Here is a 21,206-nt window from a genome sequence, read left to right as displayed (position 1 = left end):
TGGGCAGAGGGCTTTCCAGAATGCTATCACACAGTCACCATTTACTGAGTTCTGGCCCTTAACACAAAAGAGGTCATCAATATGCCTACCTGGAGGAAGGAAATAATATCAGTGAACGTTGCTTAAGTACTTTGTACAATCCCGTGAGCTACTTCATTTATGTGGATTATCTCAAAATTTTATAACACCCCAAGTAGGTGCTATTCTGGCCTTCCACTGATGAGACTGAACCACAGAGATGTTGAGTAACTTGCCCAAGGTCACACAGCTAATAAGAATAAATGTAGAACTCTTCCTATTTGGAGACCCAGGCAGAGCGGAAGTGGGAAGGGGAAGAAGCAGATTGTTCAGGGAGCAGCTCAGGAAGAGGAAACGTCCCCAAGACTCACCGGGCACCCCAAACCCTTTAGCACCGCGGACAGCTCTCAGGGTTGTGTGTGTGTGTGTGTGTGTGTGTGTGTGTGTGTGTGTTTTTTTTTTTTTTTTTGCGGGGGGAGGCGCGGGTTGCCAGAATGAAATGCGCTGGCTGGAGTTGGGGTCGGGGTTAGGTTCCCAGCCGGCTCGAGGCTGCTCCAATGGGGCGGGGGCCACCCGCAGGGCCGGGCGGGGCTAGGTTACCATCTGGAGTCGCTGCTGCCGGCGGCGGCCACAGTCAAGGCTCCATCGGCGGGAGTGCGAGCAGGGCTGGAGGGAGTGCAGCCGCCGCCGCCGCCGCTATCGCGGCGGCACATGGACCAGCCCCACCGCTGCCGCCGCCCCTAGCCCGGGCGGCCCCCGTCTCACAGCCTCCCGCAGCTCCGGCCACTCGACCAGCCATGTCTCTCAGCGGAGCCTCCGAACGCAGCGTCCCGGCCACCAAGATTGAAATTACCGTGTCCTGCCGGTGAGCCGCCACACTGGGGAGGGCGTAGGCGCTGCCCCTGCCCGAATCGGCAATGGGGCTTGGCGCGGACAGGAGCTAGATCCCGGGGGGAGGGAGGGGGAGAAGCATCCAGGGCCGGAAAATCTCAAATTCAGACTTAGGGGAGTCGCTGGCGGGTTCGGGGAGGGGGTTTCTTTGAACAGCTCCACCCGCAAAAGAAAGCTCAGCCTGCAGGTTCAAGGGATGGGTCATGGGGATCCAGTAGGATCTGGGCCCCAGGAGGACAAAGTTCTGGGGCTAACCCTCTTTCCTGGGCCCTTGAAGACTGTGGACGCAGAGATAACAATTCTTGAGCTGATATTTCCGGTGCTGTCCAGGGTGCTGATAACGCGGACCACCCCCCCACCTCCCCTCTCAACAACTCTCCACTCGATGTAGTAATGGGGGAGGGAGATACGATTTGAGCCCCATGCCTACCCTGGGTGCCCAATTCAGGGCAGAGTCGAGGTACTGGGCTCCAGAATGACCCACCCTCTCTCTGTTGCTTTCTCTAGGAACCTGCTGGACCTCGACACCTTCTCCAAGTCGGACCCCAGTAGGAGGCGCCAGGGATGGGAGGGGGAACTAGGGTCCTGGCGCGACTGAGGGGTGGGGAGGGGTTCGGGCCAACCCAACATCCTTCCTTCCCTGCCTCCACTCTCGCCTGCAGTGGTGGTGCTTTACACGCAGAGCCGGGCCAGCCAGGAGTGGCGAGAGGTGAGTCTGAGAGCCCTCTCCCAGCCAAGGGCTGCCCTCCCCTCCCCCATTATCACCTGCTCCCTTGCAGGCCCCTTCTGACTCTCCGCCCCCTATCCAGTTCGGAAGGACAGAGGTGATCGACAACACCCTGAACCCAGACTTTGTGCGCAAATTCGTCCTGGACTACTTCTTTGAGGAAAAGCAAAACCTTCGCTTCGATGTGTGAGCCCCGCCCAGAATCCTGGGTTGGACCGCCCCCGCCCCCCCACCAGGATCCAAGCAAAATTCTGGCAGGCTCCTCCCCAGCCCGGCCTCCCAGCCTAGCTTCTCCACCAGGCCGTTTGGTTCCAATCTAAAGGCCTCCACTCTAGTCTTAGCTCCGTCCCCAAGTCCAGCTTGGCCCTGCCCTTAGATGAGATCCAATCCAGTTCATTCCCCAGACATAGTAGGGCCCAAAGCTTTGCACTCTAATTTAGCTCAGGCTCCATCTAGGTCCCGGCCCCTGACATGACCCCATCCCCAACAGGCCCCAGACTTGGCCTCATCCCTGATTGCAATCCTAACTCCTGCCCTAAAGGAGATCCTAATTGAATCTGGATCCAAGTCTACCCCTCCCTCTACCCACAATTTTAACCAGGATTCAAAACCCAAAACCTTTTCCAGGCTGTCCCTGCCAGCCCCACCTTATGCTGATTCCACTCTCTTCCCAGATACAACGTTGACTCCAAAACCAACATCTCCAAACCGGTGAGCGAGCGTCCCCTCGCGGGCTGGTCAGGCACACAGGAGGCGCTCAGTGTTAACCAACCTTCCTTAGTACCCTCCTACCCCTCCACCCCAACTCTACCTTCTTGGGTCCAAACCTACCCTCCCAGCCCTCCTCTCCTGCTCCTGACTCTTGGTTTCCCAACCTTGTCTTTTACTCACTGTTCCTCTTCCTTCTCGGCCCCCTCTGGGACACACAGAAGGTGAGGCTGAACAGGGCTGGCTTTGGGATGGTGGGGTGTGGAATGGAAGGTGAGGTGTGGGATGGCATTGTGGAGAGCAGCTTAAACTGACAGCAGGACCAAGAAGCCGAATTGGTCTGGGGACCCCTTGCCCCTCCTTTAAAGCACAGGCAGGGCGATGCTTCTAGCATTCAGCCACCGTGGAATACAGTGGTTGGTGCAGCAGTATCGCCAGGGCTGGGCTGGGACTCTGCATCCCCAGCCCCTCCTGGCCTTCCTGACTCCATGTCCTGGTGCAGGATTTCCTGGGACAAGCATTCCTGGCACTGGGAGAGGTGATTGGCGGTCAGGGCAGCCGTGTAGAGCGACCCCTCACGTGAGCTGAACAAGAAGGGGTGCTGGGGAAGGGTGGGTGCCTCCAAATTCTCCTCCCAAAGATACTGTTGATCCAATAGCAGTGAAGCCTGGGACTCCCCCTACTCAGGAGCCTTCAATGGTTCCTATCACCCTCCCAGGAAAGACCAATATCTAGGGCTCCATTCAAGTCAGTCTCAGGCCTGATATGTCTTGTCTTGTCCTCTCTCTCTCCTCTCTCTCTCTCTCTCACCTCACTCTTTTTCTAAGTCTGATTCTATCCTTAAGGTCCATTTCTAAGCTTTTCCTCCAGAAAGCTTCCCCTCACTAAATCAAGACCCCTGGGATTTCCATTACATTCACTCACTAAATATTTATTAGCATATTTTGTATAGCATACCCTGTGCTAGGCACCAGGGACTCATCCATTCCATAAATACTACTGGGCATGTACTCTATGTCAGCCACTGTTCAAGGGGCTTGGGTTGTAATGATGAATATAACAAAGGTTTCTGCCCTCAGGGAGCTTATACTATAAAAGGAGGGGGATGAGAAACTGTAAAAATAGACATGATAAATAAGTAAATTATATATTAGAAGACATTAAGTACTATGGGAAAAAGGCAAAGTAGAGCAGAATTAGGAGGATTGGAAATGCTGGATGGGTGGGACTTGTATTACTCAGCAGAGTGATTGAGTAGGCTTTATGGAGAGGTAACTTCAGAGCAATGACCTGAAGGAAGTAAGGAAGTGAGCCATGTAAATATCTGGAGGTGGAATGTTCTAGGCAGAAGAAGCTGCCAGTACAAAAGTCTGATATGTTCAAATAGCAGCAAAGAGGCCAGTGTGGTTATAGCCAAGTGAGCAAAGAGGAAGAATTAGGAGATGAGATTGAAGAGTTAACAGTTTAGTGTCTTGTAGCCACTGTAAGGACTTTAGCTTTTACTCTGAGTTAGGAATCGCTGGAAGGCTCTGAAGACACAAGTGACATGATATGACTATGTTTTCAAATAATGATGATGGCTGCTGGATTGAGAATAAACTTTGAGTGGACGAAGACAGTAGCAGGGATCCCATTGAGAGGCTATTACAGTAATCCAAGGTGATAGCAGTGAAGGAGAGTAGTGGTCAGATCTGGTTATAACTTGAAAGTGTAGCCAACAGATCCCTGGCAGGTTGAATATAGACATGAGAGGAAAAGAGGAATCAAGGATGACACCAAGCCTTTTGGCCTGAACACCTGGAAGGAGGGAGTTGCCATGAGATGGTTAAAAAAAAAGTGAGTGAGAAGTACATTGCAGGGGGATTTAATCAGGAGTTCAGTCTGACTCCTGTCAAATTTGATAGTTTTTATTAGACATCCTAGCAGATATGTCAAATAGGTAATACAATGCATGAGTTGTAGATGCTCTTTCAGACCAAGAGACTAGATGAAATCACCCAGGGAATGAGCAGAGAAAGAAAAGACCAAGCACCGAGATTCCATGAGTTAGAACTAGAAAAGGAGACTGAGAAGGAGCATTAATGAAGTAGGAGGAGGACCAACAGAAGGGGTGTTGTCCTGGAGGCAAAGTGAAGGTTGTGTATTGAGGAGAGAGTGACCAGCCATGTCATATGCTGCTGCAGATCTGAAGTTCTGAAGAAAGAGGTAGGGGTGACAGCCTGGTTGGAGAGGTTTAGAAGAGAATGGAAGAGAGGAATGAAAGTCAAGAAATCTTTCATGGGGTTTTGCTGCATAGAGAAGAGAAAAGGAGGGGTGGTTAGGGAAGAAAGTGAGGTCAGAATAGGTTTGCATTTTTTAACATGAGAAAAATTATAGCACATTTGTATGTTAAGGGGAATGACCCAGTAGAAACTGAAAAATTGACATAAAAAAAAGAGAATTGCTGGAATAATGTCCATGTACAGGCAAGAGGGTGTAGAATGTAGCACACAGTAGAGGGATAAATAGGCACACGGATAGTCATTTATAGCAACAGTTGCGTGGGTGAAGATACTGGAGGCAAGGTAGGTGTGGTGGTAGGTCTGTGGACATTCTCTTCTGGTTGCTTCAGTTTTGTCAGTGAAGTAGGAAACAAGGTCATTGGCTGAGTGAGGATGGGGGAGGAGGCTTTCTGAGTTTGGGGAGAGAGGAGGAGTGAAACTGCCATCTAGCAGAACTGGAGAGTGAAGTATGGATAAAGACCCTCTTGAGGTTTATGGTCATGCATTTAAAATGAGACCAAGTAGGGGCACCTGCCTGGCTCAGTCAGTAGAGCATGTATGTGACTCTTGATCTCAGGGTTGTGAGTTTGAGCCCCACAGTGGGTTTAGAGATGACTTAAGATAAATATTTTAAAAATGTAAAAAAAAAAAAAAGTGAGACCAGTTAACAAGATTGTGTGTTTTCCTCTGGCCATATTCAGTTGCACAGGTGCAGTATGGATTGGGCAGAGAATTGGATTTAACTGGGGCTGTGGTTCTTCCAAATAAGGGCAATGGATAAGGGGTAGGATGCAAGGGACTGATTATTATAATCATTGACTAGAATTCACACTGGGTAAGGAGGTGAGGGAAAACATTAAGGAGGCAAAGAAAAGAGAGAAAGCAGTAAGATCAGAGACTTGGTCCTAGATGTGCAGGTGAAGTGTCCCTAAAGTCCTCACACTCTTTTTAAAGCACAAAGAGTTAAAAATTGAGGGAGCCAAATAAATGGTTCAACATTCAAGTTAACGATAGGAAAAAAAATCACATAGTAAGTTGGAGACAGGATTTGAGCCCAGAACACTCCTGACCTAGCATTCTCTCTGCCACACTTGGGATCACTTTGGGGTCAGGGTTCACAGGCCCTATCAGCAAGGTCCCTGACCACTTGGAGACCCAAGGCAAGGCATGTTGAGGATGGGTGTCCTACTATGTACCCTTCAAATACATGAAAGTGTCCCTTCTTGAGTCAGAAGGGGCTTGAGTCATAAGGCTTCCCTCATCTTTTTTATTTCACTCTTCACATTTCATTTCACTCTTCAGAAAGTACAGCATCTTTAATCTAACAAAACAGCCTTTTGCCCTGGGTCTGGATAGAAATTCTTCTCCCACATTCAGGCCCGCTACATCACACTCAACGTGCCTATCGGCTTTGACATCTCACCTCCTTCTGGAAGCTCTCTGAGGGCAGTCTAGCAGAACTGGAGAGTGCCAACTGGCCAATTCATACCTAGCACAGTGCCTGACATATAGTAGATACCAAGGTCTGCTTTGAGAAATTTAGCCACCTTCTTATCAATAAAGCTTTCCAATTGCTTGTCCTTCCATGCACTCATTCAGGTCTTTTCACAGCCCCGAGACGCGGGCATGATTCCCATTTCATAGTAGAGGAAACTAGGACCCAAAAAAAGAGGAAATAACTTACTCAGGACTTTAAATCCTATGTCTTTCCCAAGCTACCATTATAACACATCCACCTAAGCCAGATTAGCCCCTTCCTTTCAGACGACAGACCCCTTCCCTATTAAAGTCAGGCCCTTCCCCGCAAGGAACCATACAGGACAAAAAGGGATACATTTAGAGGACTGCCAGTAAATGGCATATTTAATTCGCCCACCTAATCCCAGATCGGCTACCCCAATCTCCATTGCCTTCTCTCCCTCCCCTCACAAAGAGGCTTTTTCTGCTTCCAGGGGTGTACCAGGAAAGAAGTGTGGGACCATATTGCTGACTGCAGAGGAGCTTAGCAATTGTCGGGTCAGTAAGGCCATATGCTGGACCCACAGGCTCCCTTCTCTCCCAAACTTCCTTTAGTGGACTGTTTGACACTATGAACAATTTGGATGTCAACAGCCAAACTTCATCCCTAGGACATTGCCACCATGCAACTGTGTGCAAACAAGCTGGACAAGAAGGATTTCTTTGGGAAGTCAGACCCCTTCCTTGTGTTCTATAGAAGCAATGAGGATGGCACGTGAGTCAAAGTCTTCTCCAGCGGCACCCACCCCTGCTCTGCTGTGACCATGGGCCCATTAGGGCTCTTAGGCTGGATGTGGGGCATCTTAGACTCTACCAAGACCTGAGCTCTGAATTCACTCAAAGCAGCACACAATATGTGTTTAACGAGTGGATAGGGGCACCTGGGTAACTCAGTGGTTGAGCGTCTGCCTTCTGCTTGGGTCATGATTCCAGGGTCCTGGGATCAAGTCCCACATCAGGCTCCCCACAGGAAGCCTGCTTCTCCCTCTGCCTATGTCTCCACCTCTCTCTCTGTGTCTCTCATGAATAAATAAATTTTTAAAATCTTAGGAAAAAAAAAAAAAGACAAGCAGGGAGATCCCAGGAATGTCCAAGAGGATGAGGCTCTGTCTCTGGGCTCAGTCCTATCACCAAGGCAGGTTCCAGTCCTCTTGCTCCTCTCCAGGTTCACCATCTGCCACAAGACGGAAGTTGTGAAAAATACACTGAATCCTGTGTGGCAACCCTTCAGCATCCCTGTGCGGGCACTGTGCAATGGAGACTATGACAGGTCTGTTTCGGTGTAAGCTAGGGAGTAAGGGAACAAGGGTATAAGAATGGGATCCCTGGGCCACAGAATGATGGCAAAAGTGTCACAATAGTTTTGGAGGATCCTGCTTGGTGAGGCAGAGTTTTGGGCATGGAGATAGGTAGATGGGGAAGCAAATGGATGGCCACATAGATGGACAGGAGGATGTATAGGTGGAAGGGTAGATGAAAGGGTAAATGAACAAATGAATAAACAGATACATGGATATAGGGCAGATGGATGGATATGCTGATGGACGGGTATATAAGAGGACTGGGGGGTGGGTAGAAGCAGATATGAATGAATGGGTAAAAGATAAATGGATAAGTGGACTGATCATTAAATGGAGAGATGATGGATGGATTAATGGATGAATGAATAGATGGATGGGTATATGAGAGACTGTTAGATAGCTGGAGAGGCAGAGGGATGATTGAAAAAGTAGGAGGATAAATAGGTAGAGCAAAAGGTAGATTGGTAAATGGATGGCAGATGGATGGAAGGACCAGTAGATGAATTAGCTGATTAATGAGTGTAAAGTAGATGGATAGGCTGACCATATGAAGTAATAAATGGACAATATGAAGACAGGTGAGTGGGTCAAAAGATGGATGGGCACATAAATTGATAGTTATGTAGATGAATAGATGATCATATGGACAGATGCGATCATTGGGTGTTTGGTTAGACAGAGGAATGGACAAATGGATGCCTACATACATCAGTAAGTCAGTGAATGCCTGGATGTATAGTTAGATGGGTAGATAAAGATTGGGATTAATAGGTAATTAGATTAGCAAATGTATGGGTAGGTGGGTGGCTAGATGGATAGTTGTATGGACTGCAACATAGATATATGGTCATATAGGAAGACTTAGGCATAGTAGTTAAGAACAAAGTCTTTGGAACCAGGATGTCTGAGTTTAAATATCAGCTCAATCACTTACTAGCTATGGTCCTTAGTCAAGTTACTAGGTTTTTTTGTACTTCAGTTTCCTTATTAAAAAAAAAAAAAGAATAATAGTACTTACTTTATAGGATGGTTGTTAAATCAAAGGAGTCAAACTATGAAAGTGCTGGTAACAATGCCTAGAATATAGTAAGACTCAACAAATAGTAAAGAATAGTAATAGTGGTGTAAACAGCAATAGAAGAAATAACAGAAGTGGCAGCAGACAGTTGGGTATGTGCATGGACTGATGAATGAATAAATAGGATGGATGGGGTGTTGGGAGGAAGACTGAAGGAAAAACAGATGGGTGTATGGGAGGATGATTTGTGTATTGTTAAGTAGGTGATGGTGTTTCTAGGATTTATCATACACACTAGCCTGTGTTTATCTCCTGCATTTCAGGACAGTGAAGATTGATGTATATGACTGGGACCGGGATGGAAGGTAGAATTGCCCCACATAGTACTGTCTTCTCTTGTAGTTAATCCAAACAGCTTCCTATAATGCACAGCACATTCACTAGGAACCCAAAGTGGCCTTAGGAGTCAGGAAGGGTGATAACAGATGCCAGGACCTTGAGTACAACTGATCCTCTTGGTTGCATCTTCCCTTTTTCCCTCTCGGCCTTTCTTCTGGGCCCAACTCTAGTGCCCTGCAGCCCAAGTAGAGGCAGGGGATAGTGGGAACAAAAGACTAGTTTCAGGGATGGCTCCACCCAACAGTAGCTGCTGCTCACTCACCCCTGGCCTCGCTGCAGCCATGACTTCATCGGTGAGTTCACCACCAGCTACCGGGAGCTGAGCAAGGCCCAGAACCAGTTCACAGTGTATGAGGTGAGAACTCCAGCCCTGTTCAGGTTGCCCAGGCCCTCCATCCCAATGTGCTCAGTCTGTAGCTCCCATCCTGTTTCCCACCATCACTGTTATCTTCTTAGGTACTTAACCCTCGGAAGAAATGTAAGAAGAAGAAATATGTCAACTCGGGAACTGTGAGTGCTCCCTGGAGCTTTGGCCCTCCTTAGATTCTTCTGTTTCTATTCCCAATGACATAATATGACAAATGTAGGGAGTACAGGAAGGCTTGTGGGCACAGATTACTCAGATATAGTAATGTTGGGCACAAAGTAGCTCCATTTAAGTCTCTTTTGTTTTCTCACCTGAGGAAAATTGTTTGATCTTTGCTGCTTTGACAATTTTTTTTTAAACTTAAGTTGTATTTCCCAATTCAATACACTTTTGGAAATTGAGATCTGTTTCTGACAGCTTCCTCTGTTTTGCCCTTTCAGAAATTAGACAGGGTTGGGAATATGGGGTGGAATCATGTGCCTCCCTGCTCTGCCACCCAACTGTCCTTTCCAAAGTAGCAGGGCTGCCTCTCTGTCCCACAGGTGACGCTGCTCTCCTTCTCTGTGGACTCTGAATTCACTTTTGTTGATTACATCAAGGGAGGGTGAGTCACAAGCCAGGTTCTGGGATAAAAGCCCAGCATTGAATTACTTCCCATTCTAAGCCTCAGTTTTCTTATTTATGAATGATTAGGGTCCATGGAGATAAACTTTTAAACACTTAGCAAATTTTAAAGTGCTCTGTAAAATGCATAGTATTGCCCATCTTAGTTCTCTTCATGGAGCTGCCTTTTATCCCTAGCTTCCAGTCCCCCTATGGGAAGATGCCAGACCAATGGTCTTCAAAGATGGATCCAGTAACCTAACTGGAGTCCAGATAAAAATCATGGCCAGGCAAGAGGGAGAGGCCAAGAGAGAGGGAAAACCCATGCAGACAAAGGAGACATTCCACTTGGTTCACTAGTGGTGGGCAGACCTCTAGGTAAAGTACTTTGCTTCTCTGAAGCTTACTTTTCTCCTATGAGAAATGGAGATGTTAATTACTACTTCAGGGCTATAGTAAGATTTAAGTTAAATGACATAAATTACATACATTTGTCACACAGTAGGCATTTAATTCTGCTACCCAGAGTGTTCTCCATGGACCACCAACATCTGCATCATCTGAGAGTTTGTTAGAAATGTAGACTTTCAGGCTCTACCCAGACCATCCAGATCAGAATCTGCATTTTAATACTATCACTAGGTGATTCGTTTCTATACCAGTGTTTGAGAAATCCTGGTATAATAAATATTGGTCTCTCACTTCTCAATCCATCTACTTCCCCAACAGGACACAGCTGAACTTCACAGTAGCCATTGACTTCACAGCTTCTAATGGTGAGGCGTGGATGGGGGAATGGGATATGGAGGAATTTTAAGTAATGCAGTAGGGATTGGCCTGGATTCTGACCTGGGGATAAAGGTTTACCTACTCAGTAATCCCAGGCTTGAGGCAAAGTCCAGCCAGGCTCGTACTGGGACAGTTTTGGGGAGAGTTTATTGGACATAACGGGAGTCAGAGGGTACAAGAAAATAGGTGGGTAAATGAATCAAAAAAACGTTGAAAGGAGAGATACCTCAAGAAGTGGATGAGTAAACGAATGGATGGGAAATAATAGGGGTACAAAGAGAGATGAAGAGGTAAGTGAGTGAGTATTGACTGGGTGGGTAAATAGATGAACAAACCAAGTGATATATGGGTTAGTGAGTACAATAGGTTGGACAGGTAGATGAATGAATAGGTGGACAAATAGACATATGTTCAAACTGAAAAATAACAGGTAAGTAGATAGGATAATTAAATGAGTGGATAGGTGGATGAAGTCCATATGAAGACAGGATGAATGGAAATGAATAGGAATGATGGATGGGTGGTAGTTGGGTGGATACTGGATAAGAGAATGAAGAGGCAGATGGATAGAAATGGATGGGTAGACTGAAAGATGTATTTATGTCCAGTGGATGGGAAAAATGGATATGTGGATAAGTGTATAAATTGATGGATAGATACAGGGGTTGGTGGATGGGTAGAGGGATTAATTAAACATATGGATGATTGGGCAAAATAATGAGGGAGTATGTGGTTAAAGAGTTGGTGAATGGATAAGTGGTTGGAGGTATACAAGGCTGGACAGGTGAATAGATAAATGATCAAGGTGACCATGAGGCTGGGGGTCTTGTGTCCCTACAGGGAATCCTCTGCAGCCCACCTCCCTGCACTACATGAGCCCCTACCAACTCAGCGCCTATGCCATGGCCCTCAAGGCAGTGGGAGAAATCATCCAGGACTATGACAGTGACAAGCTCTTCCCAGCCTATGGCTTTGGGGCCAAACTGCCTCCAGAGGGACGGATCTCCCACCAGTTCCCCCTGGTATAGTATAGGCCAGAGCCTACAATCCATGCCCTGGCATCTGGCCCACTCAAGTTGGTGAATTTCTCCTCAGGGTCAAGTACCTGCAGAGAACCAGGAAACAATGAGAGGGTAGCAGAGCAGAGAGGGGAGCAGGGCTGGAGTTTGGAGGGGAACATGAGAGAGAGAAATGCAGAAAAGGAATAAGCTGGGATCAGAGCACTCCTGGGTATATCCTGCCTGGCTCAGCCCAGCAAGGCCTCCTCCCTGACAGAACAACAACGATGAGGATCCCAACTGTGCAGGCATTGATGGTGTGTTGGAGAGCTACTTTCAGAGTCTGCGCACAGTGCAGCTCTATGGGCCCACCTACTTTGCTCCTGTCATCAACCAGGTGGCCAGGTAAGGGAACTGGGTGGGGGCCAGGGGAAATGAGGGGACACAGACAGGGGACTGATTTCCCAAGGATAGTCAAGACCACTCTTTTTTTTTTTTTTTCTTTTTTTTTTTAGTCAAGACCACTCTTGAGTGAACCTGGGCTTTAGGGAAAGGGTAAAATTTTCAGTGTTGGCCAAGCTCTGCTATAAAGAGATAAATGCCTTATTCTGAGGTAAAGAAGGTGTCAACAAACTACCCCAACCCCACTCTCTGGGAACAACAATTCAGGTCTCAAGTTTGGGGAAAAGAGACATAGTCCTATAGCACAATGGTTAAGGCACAAGCTTTCACATCAGACCTGGATCCACCACTCACTAACCATGTGACCAACCTTAAGCAAGTTAGCCTCTCTAAATCCTCATTCTATCCCTATAAATAAGTATAATAATGGATAACAATAGCATTTCTTTATAGGGTTACTGGGAGGTTAAAATTAGATAACAAAGTAAGAATAATTAGCACAGTGTCTGGCCCATAGTAAGTTGTCAATAAATGGTAGATTAAAAAACAGGAAAGTAACTTCCAAAAATAGAAGAGTAACTCCAGGGGTGCCTGGATGGCTCAGTCAGAAGAGTGTGAGATTCTTGATCTCAGAGTTGTGAGTTCAAGCCCCACGTTGGGTGTAGAGATTACTTAAATGAGTAAAATAAGTAAAAACTTAAAAAAAAAACCCTCCAAATTTTCAGAATAAAAAAAAAAACAAGATCACATATCAAATCACTTTCTAAAATGCAAATAAAATAAAATGACAGAACTAAAATGAAACATATATCATCAAGCATAAATTGGATAAGTTCACCTATTAAAAGAAAAAGATTCTCTGATTGAATAAAAAAATAAGTAAACCCTATAATATGCTGAATAGAAAAGAACTAGCTAAAACAAAGTACCTCAGAAAGCTTGAAAGTAAAAAAGATAAAATTTTTAAAAAGAATATAAATGGAAAGATTTCAGGGAGATTAATATGCCTATAGATTTCCCTTTTCCCTAAAAACAATGGTTTATGTAATTCATAATGAAGATAATAGTTTCTTTCAATTATGAAAGTAACCCAACATTGCTGTAGAAAATTTCAAGGATGGAGAAATGAAATAAGAAATCACTCAGGATACTGCTCATGGAAATATGGATGTATATACAGTTCTTGACAGTTTTTTCCTTATGAATCCATAATTGTAGTCAAATTACATTGCAGGAGCATCTGGCTGGCTCAGTCAGAAGAGCATGAGACTCTTGGCCTCAGGGTCGTGAGCTCAAGCCTCACACTGGGTGTAGAGATTACTAAAACAACAACAACAACAACAACAAAATTAATTTAAAAAAATTACATGTAGGGGTTCACTACTGATTTTTTCACTTAATACTGGAGACTGAGCATATTTTTGTTGTTATTAAACAGATTTCTTACTATTATCTTAGTTCATTCATTCATTCATTGAATAAACATTCAATAAAGAGGCAATGTAGTATGAATGTGGGCTGTGGAGCCAGACTGGCTAAGTTGATACACCCGCTCTACCACTCCCTAGTTGTGTGACTTTGAGCAAGACCCTGAACCTCTCTATGCCTGTTTCCTCAATTGTAAAATGAAAATAATAATAGCAATACCATAGGGTTGTTGTGAGGGCTAACTAAGTTAATATATGTCAAGCACCTAGTGCCTGCTACATCATAACTGCTATAAGTGTCAGCTATTACTGTTACTATTATTATCATTATTACTATTCAAAGGGCATCTGCTGTATGCTCAGTTCTCTGCTGGGGCACTGGAGACTCATAGATGAATCAGATCTAGTCTCTGCCCTTGGGAGCTCCCGCCCTGATGCAGGAGACAGAAATATAAATAAATCATTACTTTCCGTAGGCCAGAGCTTCCCAGACTTTTCCAGCAAGTTGCCTGTTGGCAAAGGCAAGCAATTGCTTCCCCCAGGGAAATCTTAGGGGCACAGCTGAAAGCAACCAGGCTGAAAATGTCTTTGAAGGCACCATATTTATCTTAAAAATTCATGCAAATTTTACATTCTCCTCACGTTGTGTCCATGTTTGCTTTACTTTGGAGGGGGAAAAAGGTGTTTTAAATATACTTAGAGTCATCTAGCTTTATCCACCAGGTCATATAGTAGAATGGATGCTCCAGGTATCCTGTGACCTTGGGTCTCCACAGACACACATGCTGGTACCCTCATGGGTGTGAAAACCCATGTGGAAGGGCTGACAGCCAATCCTGGAGGGCAGTATCCTAGAAGGCAGAAGGAGAGGAGAGGAGGGTATAACTTAGTCTGAGAGACCCAAGGCAGCCTAACTTTTGGAGAGGACTGCAGGGCAAGTTGGACTTTATCAGAGAAAGAGATGCAGAGTAGGCCTGGCAGAAGGAAAAGCATGTGAAAAGTACAGAACCATAAAGGGGCAAGCTCAGGAAACAGTAACAGTATATTATGGACAGAATGTACAATGTGTATGGAGGAGTATCCAAAGAACAGGCCAGGAATGGAGAGTGAAGGAATCAAGAGTTCAGGCTTCAGGCTTAGCTGGGTTCTCTTACTGAGCACTAGAAAAGTAGCTCAGGTGAACAAGGAACCAAACATTTACTTCTACTTACCTTAATTAATTTAAATTTCAATGGTCACATGTGGCCAGGGGCTGCCTTATTGGATAGTGCAGCTCTGTCCTTTCCAACCCACTAAGGGCCTAAGACTGGGAGTCAGGAGACCAGGGTGTACCATGACCTTTGTGCTCTCTGAAGGTCACATTTTCCTTATATGTAAAATAAGGGGACTGGACTCAATGACTTCTGAAGTCCTTTTCAGATGGAAAAGTCTTGGATTCAAAGATTGATGGTGAGAGAAGGAAAAGGAGTAGCAATTAGACTGGCTAAGGACTCAGCAGCATAGGCAATGGGAGATGGCCAGCAGAGAGGAAAAGGAACACAGAAGGAAAGGAGGCCTTTAGCTTTTGGTCTTGCTCATGTATAAAAAACAAAATCTTTCCAGGGGCTGTCAGAGCCCTGTGTGATCTGGCCCCTGCCCCATCTCAGCCCCATGGTCCACTTTGCTTCCCTCATTTTCTGGGCTCCAGACACATTGGGCTTCCTCCAGTCCCATCACAGGGCCCTTGTTTGTGCTGCTCCCTTTGCCCGGAATGATCCTCCCCTTGGTTTAGCTTCTCCTTCAACCTCAAACATTGTTTCCTTAAAGAAGCCTGCATTGACCTGCTGGACCATGTCAGGATCCTCTACTAGACACTGTCATACCAGTGTCCCTTTCCATCACAGTACTCATCAAAAGAGTAATTATACCTATTTCTGTGATTTGGGGGTTAATTGTCTTTCCTCGAGAGGGCTGGGATGAATTTGTTTTTTTCTCATTGTGTACTTCTAGTGCCTACTATAACACAGTACCTACCATAATAGGTTCTCCATAAATGTTACTGGAGGATGTCAGGCAGGGGCAGGCATCCAGGTTTGGGAAAGAAGCATGAGCTTCAGAAACCTGAATCCCTGTCCACTGCTTATAAACTGACTATGGAAGCTTTAGGGGTAGGGTGTTCCCTTGGCTTCTCTGAGCTTTCAGCTGAATTCTGATCTTGGACTCTTAACCAGGGCGGCAGCCAAGATCTCTGATGGTTCCCAGTACTATGTTCTGCTCATCATCACTGATGGGGTCATCTCTGACATGACACAGACCAAGGAGGCCATTGTCAGTGTGAGTCTAAAGAGGTGGTCTTGGCATAGAGGGGCACTATTAACAACTGTGAAGGGCTTGAGATTTTACCCTACTTGCAAGCTAACAAATTAGCCTACCAGTCTCATGGATGCTGGCAGAAGACACAAGACTCCTGGATTGGAGACAAAGGACTTTGTTATTCTCAGCAATTCTTAGTAGCTTGATTATCAGCATTTTCTCTGATTCTAAGTCTCAGTTTCCAAAAGATGATGTGAAGAGGGTCAAATGATACCTGAATCCATAGTGGGATGTATTATAGATCAGAAACTCTGAACTTAGGATATCTGAATCTTTCATAATGGGCAATAAGCATGCCCACCCTTTATTCCAGTGTGAGATACTTTATTAAGCAAACCTGACCTTTGCTCCAAAGGAAGATACTCTATCTTTCAAGGCTATTTGATATGCAGACATCCTTGAAAAGATATTCTGGAACAAAGGGAATCAGTGCCTCTGCTTGCAAGATGTACAGAAACATGATACATGCACAGAGAATTGTCCCCAACAGTTACCTCCATTGTTATGACTGCTCACCCCTACCATTCAACCTCTTTCCCTCACAGGCCTCCTCACTGCCTATGTCTATCATTATTGTTGGTGTGGGACCAGCCATGTTTGAAGGTGAGTAGGATCGGGGGTATCTGTAAATGAGACCAAGAACTGGAGAAAATAGGGGAGGATCTGGGCACCTGGGCCTGCCTCACATAAAAGATAAGATGGATGACTATATTAGGCCTTGGCCAAGTCCCAGCCCTTCTCTGAACCTATTTTCTTATTATAACCAAGGCTGTTGATATGAGTATTTCCCTCTTGGGGTTCCTGGGAGGATGGAATGCATGGGAATACATAGTAACAACTCCGTAGCAGTGCCTAAAACTTGTTAGGACTTGAATACAACCATTAAAAATTTTCACGAAAAAAAATATTTTCATGATGACTCCGAAGCGGAGCTAACAAAGAGGGGGGTTGCATGGGTTGGTGTGGGAGAGGGCAATCAGCTGAGGAGTGTCTTCTCTGCAGCAATGGAAGAACTGGATGGTGATGATGTGCGCGTGTCCTCTAGGGGACGCTATGCAGAGCGGGACATCGTTCAGGTAGACCTAACCAGGAAGAGGAAGTCATGGAGCCAAAAGGCACAGTGGGAAGGACAGGCTAAGTTGGCAGCCACTCTCCCTTACTGTCTTCTTAATCACCTACCTTTCTCCCTGTTACTCTTTCAGCAGTCCTGCATTCATTGAACAAATTCTTTTTGAGGATCAGGCAGGTTGCCGCAGCCCTAATGTATCCATAGAATAGGAGATTCCCCAAAACCCCGCCCTCTAGTGGAGGCAACCAATAATAATCACACAGCTAAACAACTCTACATTGTGATAAGTGCTCCAGAGGAACAGCAAAAGTCACTGTAAGAGCCTGTAACAGGGACCTGACTTAGTAGGGTAGTGAGGGAAGGCTTCTTATAAGGAAATGGCCTTTGAGCCGAAACCTAAAGGAAGGTTGCTCTACCTAAGTATTGCAGGTAGAGGAGTAGCATGTGCAAAGGCCCTGAGGCTCAGAAGTATTAGCTCAAACATGGAAAAGGCAAGAGGCCAGGGTGGCAGGATCCCAGTAAATGTGAAGAAGAGGGAGACAAAGCCTTGCTGATTATGATGAAGATTTGGAGTTTTGTTCTAAAGAACTGGAAAGCTCTTGAAGGATTTTATATAGGGGGCTGAGGTGGTCAGACTTTCATTTTAAGAGGAGCTCTGCTGCATGGAGAGTTGACTGCAACAGGGTGAGAGAGAAGGCAAGTAGACAGACCTGTCAGTGAGGAAGACTTTGAAGCAGTAGAGGAGAGATGACAGGAATCTGGACAGGAATGGAAGCAATGGGGATGGAGAAGAAGCAGGTTCAAAAGATTATTTTAAAAAATTTTTTACAAGAGTTGATGCTTTGATTAAATGGTGATGGGGACTGAGGAGAGCTTCATGGATGACTCTGTTTGCTAGCTTGAGCAACTGGTTGAGTGACAGTCCCATTTATTGGGAAGGGGAAACCTGGAGGAGGAACCATTTGGCAGTCAGGGCCAGAATTCAGTTGTAAACACACTGGGTTTGAGGTATCTAAGACAAGTGATATGATATGGGCAACTAAAATGTGGCTCTGGACCTTTAAAAAAAGAGGCCAGGGATGGATGTATAAATTTGGGAGTCATCAGACTACAGTTTTTAAAGTCATGGAAGTGTATGAAATCAACACAGGAAGAGAACTGAGAGAGAGAAGTGATCAGGTTTAGAAATCAGGTAGACCCAGAGGAATGGGGGTGAAGGGAAGGAGCACCCAGAAAGGAACGAGAAAATACAGAAGAGTGTGGTATGTCAAGAGCGGGATGTGTCTAGGAAGATTATGGTAAAATGTAATGAAAAGCTAAAGAAAAGTCAAGCAAGATGAGGACTGACAATTATAGCCCACTGGACTGATTTGGGAATATAGGGCTATTACATTGCTAAGAGCAGTGTCAGTACTGCGTGAAGCCAAACTGAAGTAGACTGAAGGTGAAAAGGGGGGAGGGGAGAAAGTAAATAATGGAAAGCCATCCAAGATCAGAGGAAAAAGACAGTGTGGTGTTCGGAAAGAGATGTTAAGGGTCAAAGAGGCAACCTCCTTACTGCTCCCCTTCCCATTCCTCTCTTCCCTGGCCATTATCTGATTGTGCCTGTCTCAGTTCGTCCCATTCCGAGACTATGTCGACCGGTCGGGAAACCAGGTGCTGAGTATGGCCCGACTAGCCAAGGACGTGCTGGCTGAGATTCCAGAGCAGCTGCTGTCCTATATGCGCACCAGGGATATCCAACCTCGCCCCCCACCTACTGCCAACTCCAGCCCAACCCCAGCTCCAGAACAGCCCTGAGAAGCCTACCCATTCAGTAACTAGCAGTCTGCCTGCCTGCCCACCCACTGCTTCTGCTGAAAGCCAGAGGCACCTGGAGCCACGGACCTCACTGAGAGTCCAGCTTGGAGGATCAGTGTGGGCTGATCGAGCCCTCTGTCCCCTCACCCACAGAAGGGCCTGGCACTGTCACCACCTCCCTGCCTTCATGCCAGTAATAAAGCTGATCTTTATTCCACTTGTCTCATGGTTCTTGGGAAAACAGACTGAGGGACCCAAGGGCCTGGGGCTACACCAAGAGAAATAAGCAAAAACAGCTTCAGATAAGGTTCATCCTTTCATCCATCCATCTAATCACTTCTTCACACATTCTTCAAACACTTTAAAAATGATAACTGAAGGGCACCTTGAGTGGCTCAGGTAAGCCTCTGTCTTTGGCTCAGGTCATGATCTCAGGATCCTGGGATCAAGCCCTGTATCAGGCTCCAAGCCTTGCAGGGAGTCTGCTTCTCCCCCTCTGTCTCTCAAATTAAAAAAAATTTTTTTAAACAGAAAGTTTCTTCTTTTATATATAAAAACTTTATTCATTCATAAGAGACACACAGAGAAAGCCAGAGACATAGGCAGAGGGAGAAGGAGACTGGGACCCTAATGTGGGACTTGATCCCAGGACCCCAGGATCATGACCTGAGCCAAAGGCAGACACTCAATCACTAAGCCACCCAGGTGCGCCCCAAAAAAGCTTCATAGAAGAAGAAGAAGAAGAAGAAGAAGAAGAAGAAGAAGAAGAAGAAGAAGAAGAAATGATAAGTAAAACTTTGAGTGTGTGCATGTTTTTTCTGAGAAGAGGCCCATAGCTTTTGCCAGGTTCTTTTTTTTTTTAAGATTTTATTTATTTATTCATGAGAGACAGAGAGAGAGAGAGAGAGAGGCACAGGCAGAGGCAGAGGGAGAAGCAGGCTCCATGCAGGGAGCCCGACGCAGGACTCGATCCCGGGACTTGATCCTGGGACTCCAGGATCACGCCCTGGGCGGAAGGCAGGTGCTAAACCGCTGAGCCACCCAGGGATCCCCCTTTTGCCAGGTTTTTAAAGGGGTTCCTGACCTCAAAAGGGGTCAGCTTTACAATGACTCTGTCTCACTCTGCTCTGATCCATTTATTCTGAATCTTTTAATGAGGATAATAAAAATAGCTAAATACTTGAGTATTCATTATATATGTAGGTGATTTATAACATGTTCTTATTTAATCCTCACTACAATTTTGTGAAGTAAGCACTATATTTTATCTCCACTTTATACACCAGGAAACTGAGGCTCAAAGAGGCTAAGCCACTTTTTGAAGAGTACTCATTAGTTTGACTCCAGATCTCAATATATTACCCAGCAAACATCTTCCTGGAGTGTCACTTTTATTAGAATGTTTTTCAGAAAATATTTATGACAACACATACGTTACAGTGGGTCGAATGCAAGGTTTGCATTAAGGTATAACAGAAGCTTCCTTTTGCTTCTAACTTTGCCTCAGAACCCTGGAAGACCCTTTCATGTTCTTCTTTGGATGGGAAAACTGAAGAGGCTCAGCAACAAGCATTGCTTAACCAGTGGACTCTTCCCAGCACCTAAGTTCACCAAAACCCCCAAGAACTGACAATAGTTTTCGAGCTCCCTTTTATAAATACAGAATTTAAGGTAGGAAGAATTTAACAACTTGCCCAAGTTCACATAGCTACTAAGTGGCCCAGTCACATTAAAACCAGTTGTCTGTTTTGACACGGTCTTCCAACCTCCCATAGCCATGATGCATTTTCCCGCCACCCCTAAAGGGTTCCCAGCATTTGAATCCCATTCTACCGTGCACAAGTCTTTTCAACCAGGCTTCTATACCAACTTCCGCCCCTTCCTTCAGATCCACAGGACTGCTGCTTTGCCTCTCCCAAGCTCCCTCCCTTTCCTTCAGCAACTCCCGTTATCCCAGACCTGGGCCCGCCCTTTCCCTCCAGCCCCGCCCCTTTGCCTTTCCCAAGCCCCGCCCTTTCACTTCAGTCCAGCTCTGTCCTTTCTCCCCAGCCCGGCGCCTTCCCGGCCCGTCTAAAGCCCCGCCCTTTCTTTCCTGAGGCCCACTCTTATGTTTAGCTCCACCCTTTTACCCCTGTTCAGCCCCTCTTCTCCTTACTGGGGCCCACTTTACAAATGTCCCCGCCCATTCTCCGCAAACTCCGCCCCGTGGAATGGTTTCTTCTCCGCCAGACCCGCCCTACCCCTACCCAGAACTCCGAGCCCTTCCTTAGGCTCCAGCCGGCGTCGCTCTGGCTCCCGGCCCTGCCCCCAGTCCCGCCCCGTGGCTCCAGCCCCGCCTCGCCGCCTTTCTCGGAGACCAAGGCCAGGTCCCTACTGCAGCCGCGGCGCCAGCAGGAGGGAGGGAGGAGGCAGAGGGGGAAGGGAGAAGGGCGGGCTCCTTAAGCCCAGCCCCGCGCTCACCGTCCGTGTCCGCAGATTCGCCACAAACGGCCCGACTACTCCGGATGCCAAATACCGCGATTTCAGTCTACAGAAACTCAACTCTAAGATGGAGGTGC

The 21,206-nt window shown here is 46.3% G+C and overlaps 1 protein-coding gene and 1 long non-coding RNA gene across 2 annotated transcripts; one reads left to right on the top strand and one right to left on the bottom strand.

Annotated features, from left to right (window-relative positions):
• The first annotated feature begins 374 nt into the window (after positions 1-374).
• On the top strand, positions 375-18,865 carry CPNE9 (copine family member 9). Its single transcript, XM_025450638.3, has 20 exons — positions 375-883; positions 1,417-1,457; positions 1,572-1,618; positions 1,719-1,822; positions 2,311-2,347; positions 2,847-2,923; positions 6,558-6,621; positions 6,735-6,838; positions 7,289-7,393; positions 8,766-8,807; positions 9,121-9,196; positions 9,298-9,351; positions 9,751-9,812; positions 10,541-10,587; positions 11,441-11,622; positions 11,876-12,003; positions 15,638-15,740; positions 16,325-16,382; positions 16,782-16,855; positions 18,463-18,865. Exons 1-20 carry the CDS (start codon positions 576-578, stop codon positions 18,646-18,648), a joined length of 1,899 nt encoding a protein of 632 aa, XP_025306423.1. The 5' UTR covers positions 375-575; the 3' UTR covers positions 18,649-18,865.
• On the bottom strand, positions 10,545-20,884 carry LOC125753209 (uncharacterized). Its single transcript, XR_007404430.1, has 2 exons — positions 20,482-20,884; positions 10,545-14,278 (listed from the first exon to the last, which is right to left on the bottom strand). It is a non-coding gene; the product is annotated as an uncharacterized LOC125753209 (long non-coding RNA).
• Positions 20,885-21,206: the final 322 nt, after the last annotated feature.

This window comes from Canis lupus, chromosome 20 (assembly GCF_003254725.2).
Source record: "Canis lupus dingo isolate Sandy chromosome 20, ASM325472v2, whole genome shotgun sequence".
Taxonomy (NCBI): domain Eukaryota; kingdom Metazoa; phylum Chordata; class Mammalia; order Carnivora; family Canidae; genus Canis; species Canis lupus.
This window is presented reverse-complemented; position numbering and strand designations above follow the sequence as displayed.

Excerpts from the sequence above, each read along its gene's own strand:
- CPNE9 (XM_025450638.3), top strand. The coding sequence starts at position 576 with ATGGGGCGGGGGCCACCCGCAGGGCCGGGCGGGGCTAGGTTACCATCT. Across the intron at positions 2,924-6,557 it reads CGTGTAGAGCGACCCCTCAC|GGGTGTACCAGGAAAGAAGT; the intron begins GTGAGCTGAACA and ends TTCTGCTTCCAG. Across the intron at positions 11,623-11,875 it reads TCTCCCACCAGTTCCCCCTG|AACAACAACGATGAGGATCC; the intron begins GTATAGTATAGG and ends CCTCCCTGACAG.